The 14,541-nt window shown below is 42.4% G+C and overlaps 1 protein-coding gene across 1 annotated transcript; it reads right to left on the bottom strand.

The window, feature by feature from the left end:
• Positions 1-817: 817 nt before the first annotated feature.
• On the bottom strand, positions 818-13,059 carry ssrp1a (structure specific recognition protein 1a). The gene is made up of 18 exons (XM_068714874.1): positions 12,970-13,059; positions 12,134-12,211; positions 9,896-10,081; positions 7,345-7,450; positions 6,916-7,109; positions 6,623-6,723; positions 6,265-6,394; positions 6,039-6,142; positions 5,596-5,724; positions 5,291-5,512; positions 4,773-4,845; positions 3,336-3,468; positions 3,201-3,246; positions 2,964-3,096; positions 2,581-2,742; positions 2,197-2,297; positions 1,880-2,090; positions 818-1,378 (listed from the first exon to the last, which is right to left on the bottom strand). Exons 2-18 carry the CDS (start codon positions 12,185-12,187, stop codon positions 1,313-1,315), a joined length of 2,151 nt encoding a protein of 716 aa, XP_068570975.1. The 5' UTR covers positions 12,188-12,211; positions 12,970-13,059; the 3' UTR covers positions 818-1,312.
• Positions 13,060-14,541: the final 1,482 nt, after the last annotated feature.

The following is a 14,541-nucleotide window of genomic DNA, read 5'->3' as shown; positions in this document are numbered from 1 at the left end:
AAAACCACCATGTTCAACCCTAATATAGCAGCCCTTTTACAAACCGCTGTGTACTTAGGCCTTGGCCTCCCGTTTGAAATGTCTCTCCAATGTTCACCAGCGTCGCCATCTAACTTCCTGAGATAACACACTCCCAAACCACCCTGCCTGGTTAAATGGGCCTGATGTACAACACAACAGTGGATAGGAATCCTATGGGAATTTCATGAGGAGACTACAGAAAGAGCTAATATCTCCCTGACCTGCAGTGCCATTTCTCCAGTGGATAGGTTTCACGAGGTGATAAATGTTTAAATGAGTCCTTGCGCAGTGAGTTTGTAAGAACAATTACGATTTTAATCCTGCATGCTGCTCGTCTTCACGAGAAGTGTTTCTACATGGTATGATAAGAAAAATGAGGCTCAAAGTTGGTTCTTGACCTTTATATTAACAAATAACAAAACAATCACCAAAAGCTACTTTAATAACTGTTCTGGAGCTTTTGATCACATCACATGAACATCCTCAGCAGGTGGAGTTTGGCAGTTGTCATGGAATTCAAAAGTCCAATACTTCTTATCCATGTTGGCTAAAATGATCAGCTTCAAAGTCCATTCTTTGGCTCTTATTTCTTAATGCAAATATATCCGTAACACACATGCATTGAAGCGATAGAAGCCGGCAGGACAACTTCAGAACAGAACAAAATAAAATAAGTGAGTCATGTTGGTAAACTCAGGGTTTGCGGGGCCCTTAGGCGAAACTCTAAAAGCTGGTTTCTATTATCACCCAGCAGCATGATACTAAAAGTCGTGTCCAACAAAAAACAGAAAAGTGCTGCTTTATTAAAAATGAATCATTTATTTATTCAAGCCTGAAAAGATAACGTGATAAAACACAAACACTTAACTGCGGTTTTAAATGCTCTACACAGGAAGAACATAACAGCTTCACATCTGCTCCTCTCTGTTATCAACATTGAATCAACTAATAACTCCTACACTCCTCAGTGCTATCAAACTACAGCCATCCCCGTGGGTGAGGTGGAAAAAAAAAGAACCCTTCAAAGAATTCTGGGAAATGTGGTGCACCAGTATACCATCACTTCACAAAGCTGTCAGGAGGAAAACAAGTTAGAATATCAAATATTACATGAGCTTTCAGAGTCACACGGTGTGTTTGTACTCTTAAAAGACAAACTTGTAGTAGAAAAAAAAAAAAATAATACAACTCAAGTCTGTTGATTTGTCTGTCAGTCCATTTGTGTGAGATCAACATGGAGCGTATAAATGCTTGGTCCTTGGTTTGTGTTGGATGGGTAAATGTTGTGTGTTTAGTCAGACTCTTCCTCTGAGCTGGCAGGTGTGGACACAGCCTCTTCCTCCTCTTCATCCGATTCCTGGTTAAAAAAAGAAAAAAGAAGAAAGAACAGGGGTTAAGTATGCGTGTGTAATGAGTAATAAAGACAAAAGCTATTTATCTATGTTTTCATCTACAAATAACTGCAGTATGTCTTACTGGTACTTTCTCCAACTAGAGCTTAGTACGGCCTTATCTATTTAAAACCTGCGTCATAATACTGGAAGCGTGTGGATATACTGTCCAGTAACTAAAAACTAACAGAAACCTGCTCGTCAATCAGGACCAAGAACTTTTAAGTGGCAATAGTAAATAAATAAAAAAAAAAAAATACTTTATGTCCCCTCCGTCACTCAAAACAATATCTGCATTGCAAACTAATAAGTGGTGGAAAACAACGTTGAACCCTACAGTATCTATTGTTAATAAAATGTATGACATAACCAGAGACTGTCTGAATGTTGTCTTGAACGGAGAGAAACTGAGACTCTGATAATGGATCCTACTGTCTGATCATCATGTTTATCATTACTGGTTTTACCTTCTTCCTCTTGGTCTTGGACTTGGACTTGGACTTGGACTTGGACTTGGACTTGGACTTGCGGTCAGTGTCTGATGAACTGTCCTCGCTCGTCTCGATGAACTCTCGACTCTTGAAGCTGTCGTTGCCTCCCCCCCGCTCCTTTTCCTTGTCTCCCCCAGCAGGCTTCCTCTTCTTCTCCTCCTTCTTGCCTCCAGATTTTTTACTCTCCCTGACGGGTGAAGGTGTGGAGAGAAAGGAGTTACATATATTTTAGACTGGTTGCATCAAAGAAAGAACAAACAAACAAACATGAGTTTGTGTGTTGTAAGCCTTACTTCTTGGGACTGGATGTTGCTGCTCCTCCGCCGCTCTCTTTGTACTCTTTCTTTGCTTTGTCATACTGCCTCTTCGCCTCTCCCGCCTTTAGGTCCCACTCCTGAAGGAAACAGAGAAGAAGACAGGTTTGAACAAAACACCTCGAGACAAAATAAGACTGGGTTTGTTGAAACGTTTCTGTGCAGAACACAAGTTCTATGTGACAAACCATCAAATCTGGCTGTAGTTCTTTGATATATCGCACTTCAAATCAGATCATTTTCCTTTTTAAATAATACTAAACAATTTATGATCTTGATGACACACCGAGGAACATTGATTGCGTGGGGAAAAAAATCAATTTTCAATGTAAATCATCTCTCCTCCCCGTTCTCCTGCCTCACCTCCTTGTCGTCTTTGCCCAGTTGTCTCCACATTTCTCCGGCCTTCTTGGAAATCTCTGTGATGGAGATGCCGGGGTTCTCAGACTTGATGCGCTCGCGGCTGGCGTTCAGCCACAGCATGTAGGCGCTCATCGGCCTCTTGGGGCCATCTTTCTGCTTCTTCTACTCAGAATGAAGAAAGGAAGGGATTTGAAAGGTGAATGAGTGCAATTACACAGGTTTATATATACCAGGGCTGCAGCCAGTGTACAAAATACAGGTCAGAGACCATTGATTGACACCTCAGACCCTCTGAAAGCTCAATAGCTAAACTTACTACAATTTTTTAACCCTAATAATCAAATATTTCTCTCGTTTCCTCTCTGTCCACACGGCCCTCTCACCTCTTTGCGTGGTTTCCTTTCCTTTTTCTCCTTCACCACTTTGGCTTTCTTGGCCTTCTTCTTCTTCGAGTTCTCATCGTCGCTATCGTCCCCGTCTTCGCTGCTGTCGCTCGCCGACGCATTGCTGTCGTACCTGACGTAGCGGAAGAAACAGAAACAGAAAAGTCAGCTGGGTGGAAGAAGTCAGGGTGAACAGACACCAAAACAAAAAGCAATTTTACGGAAAAAGTCACTTACTCTTCCGCAATGTCATCGTCTTCTTCTCCGGGGTTAAACGACTCATCTGAAGAGTGAAACAAGACCGAAATTCAAACCTACTCCTGAACACAACATGTGTCGCTTACTTCCGTCGTACTGAAATGTTCAGCTCACCGCTTTCGCCGTCCGATTCTTCGCTGTCGTTGCCCTCCTCTCTGATCTTGCCCTCAGCCTTCATCCTCTCCAGGTAGGCGTCGTGCTGGTCCTCGTCTGAGTCACTGTACTCGTCGATCTTACCCTTCATGCCCTGAAAGTAAACTGCATCGTCAGAAACAACCCACCAACCCAACAGGAACCACACCACAGCACTGCCAATGGAGAGTTTCAGGGCTGCAATTAATTAGTAGTTTCATAATTGAATAATCATTTAGTCAATGAAATGTTAAGATACTAAAAAATTAGGACAAGGTACATTTTCAAATTGTTTTGTCCAATTAACGGTACAAAATCAAAGAAATCAGAAAACACTTGAAAAGTGGCAATTTGGGATTTATATTTAATATAGGACTTATTGATAAATTATCAATATTGTAGTCTATTTTCCTTTTGATTGACTAAATAATTAATTGATAAATCAATGATATAAAACGCACCATGTTTCATGAATTTCAAGCTTCAAAAACGTTCTTATATTCTTAACCTACAGTAGATCTCTTACTGTTCTCCGTGATGATCAAGAGATTGTTCCAAGTCAGACTCAGTCAACGCTCTTAACTGCACAACCGTGTAGTAAATTACAAATAGCTACCCGATGAATGACATCTGATGTTAATGAGCAGGTGAGATTTGTTCATAATGTAGTCTACAAATGTCTACACAAAGGGTACCTGTTGCTCTTTAAGTCTCTTTAACAAAAGATGTCACTAAGGAGTAAAAAGAAGAGTTCCCCCCCCACAGCATTGTGTTGTGTTGACCAAACAGTCAATGGTATTTCCTCATCTCCATGCATCAAGAAGCCTTTAATTAAACCACCAGCAGGACGTGGAGAGCAGGCCCATTCATTTTCATTGACCCTCTCTACTGACCCTGTCACCATGGCAGTTGCCGGACGGACCAGGAACTAGTATTTGTCAACCGACAGCATTAATGCAATCAGCACCGCCTACGTTAAGCAGTGGTCCTGCCGACAGCTGTGTCGAGTGTTAAAGCACACCAAAAAAATCCCCCCACCCCCCACATTAGTCAGCACGATGCAAACACCTGCACACACACTTAGTTATCAGAGTCCCACACTCCTTCACCCCCATGTCCCATGATTAGTCAGAAATCACTCAGCAATCGTATTGGTAATCTCCAACCAAAAGCAAGATTTTAAGGAAACAACCCTCGGTAACATACACACACGCCATGCAAGCAGAAATCACACCGATAAAGAGTGTATAGTTCACACATGACGCCCGTGACCATACCCACCTTCTTCTACAAGGGGTACAAGGACAGACACACAGGAGAAGGGCAACAAGCATCAATATCCGGGATGGAAGTCTGACAAAAGGCATGGAATGTCTTTAAATCTCAAACTGGGAGATGTTGAAATGACCAATGAGTTACCTCTTTGAACCCTCGGTTCTTAATGTTGAGCTTCTTGGCGTTAACGAAGTCGAACAGTTTGCCGTACTCTTCTCTGAAGGAAGAGAGAAAGACATGAGGTTATCCTGGCTGACAGGATGTAAAATCTGTATCACAATAAGTTGGAGAGATTCCGCCACACACACACACACACACACACACACACACACACACACACACACACACACACACACACACACACACACACACACACACACACACACACACACGCGTCTCAGATGAGGAGACTGTATCCTGTGTGTCATCTCTTATTTATCTATGAGGTTTGTGAGCTTATAACTGCCGGTGGTTAGTGGTTGTGAAAAACACAAGAATATCTAGGAGGGATTTTAGCACCAGAGTCAGGTTTATATCCAAAATCATCACACGCTACCATGTTCGCTGTCAAAACAATCACTCTGCTGGTGCAAACTCTCACTCTCTGTGCTAACGTCAGTCCACTCTGAGCTGGAGAGGTTTCTATGAAATCTCGCTCTCACCTCTCAATGCTGCTGAAGGTGTACTGGTTTCCCTGCTTGGTCTCGATCTCGAAGTCAAAGGATCGCGTCGTGGTGGTGCCGCGGGCAAAGTTGACGCAGGAGATCTCCTCGAAGCGCAGGTGCACGGGGGGCTTGTGGACATAGATGAAGCCCCTCTCCAGAGGATAGAGGAGGCCCGAGGACGCCTTGTAGGAGCAGGTAATGCACTGAGCCCCAGAGTGACTGTGGAAGAGCGAGGCAAGTTTAGCTGGAGTTACTTAAGTATACAAAAAAATGTGTTCCCAAAGTGTCTATCGGGTGCTTACCCCTGGAAGTTGCCGGGCACAGTGATCTTGCGGTTGACCAGGGACTTCATCACCCTGCTGACCATCTCATACAGAGACCCCGACATGTTTTTACTGAGCTTGCCCTCAAAACGGCGCTCCACGTCCTCCCTGTTAGACACACAGAGGAAAGGACAGGTTTACTAATGTGAAGATAAAAAAAACACTTAAGACAGCTTTCTGGTCTTTTGAAGCAACAATCAAAGAACATACAAGGAGCTGGTTCTACTGTAAATTCATGTAAACTGCTCCTACAGACCTTTGCTTCCCTCTAGTGGCTACATCAAAAAAGGAGCTTGTCTTATCGTTGAGCTGTGTTGCTTTAAGAGAGGTCTCAACAGGCCTTTTATACAAACTTCCCATCACATCTATGGCTCATATTGCACATGGCGACATCATGGTGTCCTTTACTGTCACATACTCACTCGCTCATGTTGAGGGTGAGGCTGAGGTCCTCTTCCTTGGAGAAGAGCAGGATGAGAAAGTGATAACGCGTCTGACCCTGCTTGATGGGAGGATCCAGACTGATCTAACAAAACAATGACAGACAAGGAGAAAGAGTTTGAGAAGGATCGAGAGTACCAACAACAGAAAAAAATGCTTGTTTGGGGTGCGAAACGAAACAAAGGTCTGAGAGAAAAGTCCACTTACCACAAAGAACATCTGCCTCTGGTCCTTGTGTGGCAGCAGGAATAGACGGAGGACGGTGGTGTAGGGAATCTTGTAGTCAAAGGTCTTACCATGGAGGTGAAGGAAAGTCGGGTAGATACGGATGTCGTATCTGAGTGTGGAAAACAAAAGAGAATTGAGATAGCAGTCTAGCTAAAGTCCTCACAAAGGTGAATGGTGTAAACAACATCGCTGTAGTGAACCCCGTCAGGTTTGAACATCTAACTAACAAACGCTACCAATTGTTTTGTTTTTAAGATTGCTTTTCAATTGATGGGATAACATAAATGAGGAAATCTGTGAGTGAGTTTGCTTTGTGTGTCAGCGTTGATCTTCTTACCTTCCTCTGGGTGTAAGACACTGCAGCTCTTTGAAGATACACACAGCGTCTCCTGTGGCCTGGATCACATCGGCCTTAGACAACACATTCTCTGCAAACGCCTGCAGGAAACACACACACACACACACACACACACACACACACACACACACACACACACACACACACACACACACACACACACACACACACACACACACACACACACACACTTTAAGCTCTATTATCAAAGCAGATTTAAATTTTTTTTAGAGAAGTAGTGGTATAAAAGGAAGAAACCCGTCCTTCCTCACCTCCACAGGGTCTTGTCGTTCGTCAGCCTGCGCGGGCGGGACGTAGAATCGGACCTCCATGAGGGAGACCTCGGTGTCGTCGTTCTGGTGAAACTCCAGAGTGACTTCGTTCTTCCCCGTGGCACATTGGGACACGTTGGACAGTGGGACCTCGAAAGCGGTACTCTCATTTACTTCAAATGATAACAGTGGCCCTGCGGTGGGGGGGGGGGGGGGGGGGACCAAATGTCAGTGGCAGCTTATTTTTCGCTGTAATTATGGAGCCTTTTAGTGAAAAAACTATCAAGCATCATCAGGGTTCTCAGCACATGAGAACATGTTTTTAGAAAATAGTCTAGTATACATTACTTCAGTGACCCTGAGCCAACACTAATCCTTCAGTAGCCAACTGGTGAGGACATGTTGGTAAGTTTTTTTTGTTTTTTTTACCTGAGAACTTGGCTGTTCCCCAGTTCCATCCCTTCACACACATGTCCTTCTCCGTCAGCTCCACCTTGTAGTTAGCCTTGAAAAAGTCAGAGATCTTCTCCAAGTCCTGATGGATAAAAAGTAAGAGAGCGGACAGAGAGAGAGGGGGGGGGGGGGGGGGGGGGTAAAGCAGAAGAAGCTTCATGTTAGCAGGGCAGTAACACACTCCAAAAAGGGTGAGGGGATGGAGGGTTGATTAATCACAAAGCAATTATAACCGCGCCCGCTGCCGAGGCCTCCTGGGAACACTGGAGGTGAATGTAATCCATCTGCCCTCCATGTCCTCCTCCCCTCCACACCGCCGCTGACAATCAGCCTGTTTATTTATCCTGCAGGGCCGCTTACAACTGGAAAGGACACACACAGTCACACACAGCGACAAACACATGCTCAATCACACACACACACACACAGGCACACACACACACACACAGGCACTGTCCTAGCTGTACACACACGTGGAAGTGATTGTGGTGTGCGAGTGAGCGGGCCAGGGTAGAGACTCTGTGGGAAACAGAGTTTACGCACCTGGATATCTGCCTGTCCATAAGGTTATTACAGCCAATTAGAGCCTAGAGAGTCAGTGTGTGTGTGTGTGTGTGTGTGTGTGTGTGTGTGCACTCATCAGCATGTTTGTTAGCCTGGATTAAGGCATCGTTTAGATACGAGAGCATGTGTGAGCAGATGTGTAAACGCATACAAAAAAAAGGAAAAGAAAATCATGAGTTTGTACAGAGGTGGCCTGTTTTCGTCGATGTGTGTGTTCATTCTCAGTGTCCTCATCAGGCCTGCTGTTGAGTGTTTCTCTACTCCTCATTACAGTTTTGGCAGATTTGTTGTTGCTCAGCTCATTTAATCATAATAAACACAGACCCCCCACTACCCACTACACACACAGCCTTACACAACATAACAGTCTGTCTTTTATTACAACATTTTTCAACCATGCTCTCCCAACCTTCAACCTTTTTTTTTTTTTTTTTTTTTAAACTTCTACATTTTCAGAATAAAAGTGATTCGCTTTCATTTATTAGCCTATTCTGTCAGCCTGTTACAGTTGCAGTGAACGAGAACGGAAACTGTGCATTTCTGCACATTTATCTTCTGCTTGTTCGTCAAATGTTTTGGTAAATTGCTGGTATTACGGTTTACCCGTCTTACTTGGGAGGGTTTTATTGCATTTGTGACAAAATGTGGTAAAATGTTTTCACACTTCAATCAAAGAAAACAATAAGGTTTCATTACCAGCCCTGGACAATCTAGACATTATTTTAAGATAATGAGAACCAAGCTGAGAGAGCAATCCAGTACGACTGAAACTAGCGGGTATCGTCTTGATTAATCGATTTGTTGTTTTCTAAAACTCAATGCGTCGCGTTTTGTCCAACCAACAGACTAAAACAAAAAACGATAATCCATTTTAATGATATAAAACAGCAGATACATACTCATGACTGAGAAGCAGAAACAACACCCTTAATGTAAACTACGATGTCTTGGGCCAATCAACGTTTAAGTGAAACGAACAGAGGACATGGACAGAAGAAGACATGTCCTCTACAGCCCCTGGCCCTCAAACAGACAGTCACAGGTCAGCTCCAGAACAGCCTCTCTGGCAGAGATTTGTTGTCTTGCTCACGGACACTAGAAGGACCGATGCATCAAAGCTCCCGTACGGCTCGCCAGCGGCTAAACCTCCCGCCAACTGCCGATTACTGACACTGGCTGTGGGATAATAAACAATGACATCATGCCATGTGCTTCGGGACGAGAGGATCCATCTCCAAAAACTGCGCTGATTAACCCCAGGAGACGGCAACACTCGCAGCCACAGAATCCAGGTTATACCCATTCCTCCATCCCAATTTTATACTTGCGTGCTGACATTCCCCATACACAGAGCAGCGGGGGGAAAAAAAACTAGGGTGATAAAAACAAATACGACCACAATTCTTTTTTTTTTTCTTGTCTGTCTTCTGAGCCAAATTGTTTCAGTGGATTGATATAAACACTGACTCACATGAGCCGATGATTACTCTGTTTATAGAACACACATGCTAGTGCTGGTTTCCCTCATTAATCCCATTAGGAGCTTTGGAGAGAAGAGTCGACTCGTTCACATACTTTTGATAACAACCCACACTCTCGAGTGGCGGCTGCTTTTTTTTTGCAAGATGGTAGCGTTTTTTTCGAGGCAACGACAGTGGAAGTTGTTTATCGGCGGTCAACTTACTCGCATTACATCCCTCGTCATGAACACAGCGCCGAATAAACCAGCAGTGTGTGTGTGTGTGTGTATGTGTGTCAGTCTGTAATATTCCACTGTTGCCTTGTTCCCCTCTGAGTAAGGTAACAATTACTTCCCAGAAACAGAAGAATACAACCAGGAAAAAAAGATTTAGAGTGTTTAAGGATCCCAACAGGAAACATGATGACCGGAGCTTTAAGAGCCTGATCTGCTTTATGAACCCCAAAGACTGTAGAACCACAGCTTTATTAAAAACACACTCACCGTGTCCCTGAAGCCGTCGTATTTGTAGACATGCCCCGAGTTGGTGCCCAGCTTGATGCCGTGACCTAAACACACTCGCCTCCATTGGGCCAGGTTGAGCTCACCAGCCGGGATGCTGTCCACCTTCCCCGTCTTGCTGCTCTTATAAACCACAGTTTGTTTGCCGAAACGCAGCCGCCCATCATTCTGCAGCAACGGGAAGACACACAAACAGACATAGGACTTGTGATTAAATGCTTGGTCTTAAAGCCCCAAGAAAGAGCTTGTTCATTGTAAAACTGAAAAGAGATTGATTACAAACTATTGATAGAAACTTTTTTTTCCATAGCAAAAATGCCAGAAATTCACTGGTTCCAATTTTTTCAAATGTGAACATTTTCTGCCTTTCCAAGTCTTTTAGATTAAGAATAAGGATTTGTATGTTTGGGATTGTTGGTCAGACAAAACAAGCAGTCTAAAGTCAGCAACTTAAGACTCTGGAAAAATGTGATTTGTTATTTCCCCTTTTTTCTGATATTTAATAGACTACTATATAATATGCTGATTAATTATAACTAACAATAGCTGTTAGTCTGTGTCTTAGTTCTTACAGATAACTTCTTAACAATAATATTTTTTGCAAAGAAATAATGATCTTTTTCATCATAACAACTTGCAATACAAAATCAAATTTGCCCCTTATCTGATAAACTTTTAAATTCAGTAATGAGCTAAAGAACCACAGTGCAAGGCCGAGATCCTCCTCGTGGCACTGGCACCGCAGTGGCTAGTCTGTGGCAAGCGTCAGTCAGGCGTCAGTCAGGTGCCACAACTGTGGCAAGCGAGCAACACTCGTTCGGCACCCGTCAATAAGCTGCCGAGCTGAGCCACATTTCCTGAGAGCACCCATTGTTGTTACGATAGGTCAGCTGCCATAAATCAGTTTTATCATCATAGTAGATTCTAATTAACTGGAGAAAAAAAACATGTTTTCTAACACGTAGATCATAAACCCCTGAATATAAACAGCACCCATTGAAATCGGATGGGAAATGTAACTCAGTAACGGTCCGAATAAGTCAATCTATGTAGCTGGCTTATAACGGTATGCCTGTGAGCAACCAGGTTCAACTTTTACTTTATTTAAATACTTCCGCCATCAACGTCATGATTTAGACCGATTTGAAATAAAAATACAATCTTTACTATCTTTATTATTAGGCCTTAATAGTCAAAGATTACCAGCTGCAATAATCAATAACTAATACGTTTTTCACTCTTTTTTGTTTGTTTTTCACTTTTTCGTGACATCCAAGCATCTACAGAGTGCCAAATGACCCTGACAAGTGGTTATGCCTAAATTTTCGAATCATTAAATTTTTTATATTTTCACTCTTCCTCTGCTTATATGTAGGTGTCATTATGTGCCACAAGCTGCCAGTGTCAACAGTTGTCACAGGAGTGTCGCCAGTAGTCACAGCAGTGCCACTAGGCTTCAGAGGATTGTTGCCCCCCTGGTCCGTGTACGTTTTGATAGTCTGTTTTATGGATTATTTGTTTTTTTTCTTTTGAAGAGCGACGCAAAGTAAGACAGGTAGTCCGGAAGTAAACAAATCTCAAAATAAAAGTGAAGGCAATAGAATGACCGTATGCAAGTCAACTGTTAGTCTATGGTGCAAGCACACACCAAGGTAACATTAGAAGAAAAAATAAATAAATATAAATAAATAAACGTGGGCCGATGGGAGTATGCTAGCAACAATAGTTGACTACATGCGATTTAATATTAATTTATCCATTAATTATTATCCAATAATAATCTTCTACTACTTTTCGATTAATCTGTTTATTGTTTGATGCAATACAGTTCGTAATATAGTTTAATCAAAATCCTATCGTGACAACAATGAGTGTTGTCAGGAAATGTGGCTCCACCCGCTCAGCTCGGCAGCTTATTAACGAGTGCCGAACGAACGAGCGCCGAACGAGCGCCACAGTTGTCGCTGCAGTTGCCGCTGCAGTGCCACTGAGGTGCCAGTGCCACAAGGAGGATCTCGTTGTCTCTCGAACCACAACTTAAACCAGGAATGCACCGATATGTTTTTACTTGTATCATTTATAATGTTTGAGTTACAGTACATACAAAGCAGGTTACTCCTTTCAGACTCATGCCTTCATGCAGATGTGACATGGTCATTAAATTGATGACATGGTGTGTTATCTCTACACACTGTGAGAGCAGAGCTGGTTGGTACTGACCCAGGAGCCTTTGACCTCCTGGTAGATGTCGCTGAACTCCAGTGTGTCTCCCATCTCCGCTACAGGACGACTGATCCTCTACAGACACAAGAACATGAGTTACATACATAGAAGCAAACATCCACAGAGCTCACATCAAGCACTAGTTATGAGCATTACGCCCCCATGTATCCTTAACATTTTTAATTGCTTTAATTTGTGTTTCTTAATTGATGAAACGATCATGGTCCCAATGAAGAGAGACAGATGTGATGGTGTCAATACAACACACAGTACCGTCTTTATTTGTGTTCACTTTTGGTGTTCTTTGATGTTTGCATGTCTCGGCTGATGCTAGCTAACGTTAATGTGCTCTCAATTTAAAGCACCGAGTAGAGTTGTGAGCTAACTTTAGCTCAGAGCTGACGCTGGGTGGCTATCGATTTACTAACCATTAGGTTCAACTATCCGGTGCAGCGTTTTTTTCAATAAAAACGATAACTAAACGTCCACGCGACGCCACTAACAATAGCTAGGCTAACTTCAACTGCACACGGTGCGCTTCCTTTCTGGTACGTTGCTGCACGCAGTTCGACCGACTCCTTAAAGCAGAGTAACAGGCGACACGGACTACAAGCACCGCTCCGATAGAGACACCGCGTACATCAAATCGAGCGCTCGAGCTGGACTAGGCCGGTGAAAAAGAAATCAACTGATATTCAGAGTTCATTTTGTAAACAAAACGAACAAAATAGCACGTAAAGCACGTAGGCGAAATATAGCCCTTGTTACATACAATATAACAAAATAAGTTCCTAAACAAGCGATAAAATACAATTTTAAACTTCACGTCTTACTGTCAATGTGATGAGCAGCTTCGCCTGTTTCCCGCGTGTAGCATCGGGAGCTAGCGCTACGTCACCGGAAAAAGTTAGGGGCTATTTGCATTTACTTCCGGTTTGGTAAAAAAAAATGTCTCTTTTCGTCATTAAAGCCTTACATTTGATAACGTCCACACTGCGAAGTGTTTTCGATGCGGCTGTTTTTCTTGTAATTGAACTGTTGAGTTGCTTTTAGCAACTCCTGTTTAGTCATAAAGCAAACTGCAGTAACCACTCATCACCATTGGGTGGCACACAACACATCTAATGAACTACAGTAGTGTAGTAGTGTATAGTCTACATATACATATAGTATACATATTTGTATTTTATTTTATTTTAATGTCATAATTGTAACATAAAACAATACAGAACACAGAGTACAACAGTACAGGAGTCGCCTATATCTAATTGTGTATTCATGTGCAAAGTGGATATAACATAATTTACGAAGTCACAGTCTAAATAGTTATTTTGATTTTATAACTGCATGATATAGAGCAAACTTAATGTGACTGTGGGAAGGCCCTGGATCAAATACAGCTGACAACATGACAGAAGCTTTTGAACAGTTTGGCCCATAACCACTCTGTGCAGTCTATACAGTTTATAGGCCCTACATTTACTATATATTACATTTAATTAAACAAATTAATTTAAGAAAATGTGACATACAGTAAAATCACAAAACTGAAATAAATAAATGGACCCTCTTTAGAACAGGGCCTCAGTATATTAAATCAGGATATATTGTACTGTAAAATGTAATTGTGTAGCCCGAACAACATTTTAAATTAAATCAAACCAAACCAGTTTACAGAAAGAAAAACAAACGTTTGAGTTGGACCCAGGACAACTCGTCATCAGCAGTTAGACTTCTACTTGACTTATTCCACCACGTGCACGCACACAATTATGCGTGCGCCACGGTGTGAGTGTTGCTGGTATGCTGAGTGACAGCTGGAGGCGAGAGAAGAAGATCACCGTAATCCACGTGTCAATAAAAAACTTAAAGCCGAGGAATGAGGGGAGAAGAAAGAAATGCCGTGGAGCAGGCAAACACTTGTCTTCATCCTCCCCCTTTCTAAGAAACAGACAGAAAAACAGACGGAATATTTCCTAATGGGGACTAAGTGTATTCCATGCTCCATTGATAACTTGTGTCGTAACAACGTTTATGGGAGGCCTCTAAATTTATAGGCCCTTGCGTCCTTATAATATTCCTGTCGACAACTATTCACGTTATAGGCTGCTCAGTGAAATCTTACACCGATTGTTTAACCGTATATTGACAAGGCTTTTTCTCTCGTATATTCCATGATATTTGAAAGTTTTTATTCATATAGGGCTATAAATTATTTTAAGATTTTGGGCCTTCTTTTGCTTAAAGACTAGGGCAAAAATGCTCTTAATGTTTGTTTTTTTTTGTTGTTTTTTTTATTTAGAAAAAGTCTCATGAATACCCGAACAAAGTAGGCTACTGATGGAAACATTAAAAACAATTAGGCGATTATAAAAAAGGGCGAGACAACGGTCAGATAAATAAGA

This window comes from Cebidichthys violaceus, unplaced genomic scaffold (genome assembly GCF_023349555.1).
Source record: "Cebidichthys violaceus isolate CVI_PGR_0920_01 unplaced genomic scaffold, fCebVio1.0.p SCAF_2, whole genome shotgun sequence".
Classification (NCBI taxonomy): Eukaryota; Metazoa; Chordata; class Actinopteri; order Perciformes; family Stichaeidae; genus Cebidichthys; species Cebidichthys violaceus.
This window is presented reverse-complemented; position numbering and strand designations above follow the sequence as displayed.

Excerpts from the sequence above, each read along its gene's own strand:
- ssrp1a (XM_068714874.1), bottom strand. The coding sequence starts at position 12,187 with ATGGGAGACACACTGGAGTTCAGCGACATCTACCAGGAGGTCAAAGGC. Across the intron at positions 6,395-6,622 it reads TGTCTTACACCCAGAGGAAG|ATACGACATCCGTATCTACC; the intron begins GTAAGAAGATCA and ends TTCCACACTCAG. Across the intron at positions 4,846-5,290 it reads ACCTTCAGCAGCATTGAGAG|AGAAGAGTACGGCAAACTGT; the intron begins GTGAGAGCGAGA and ends CTCTTCCTTCAG.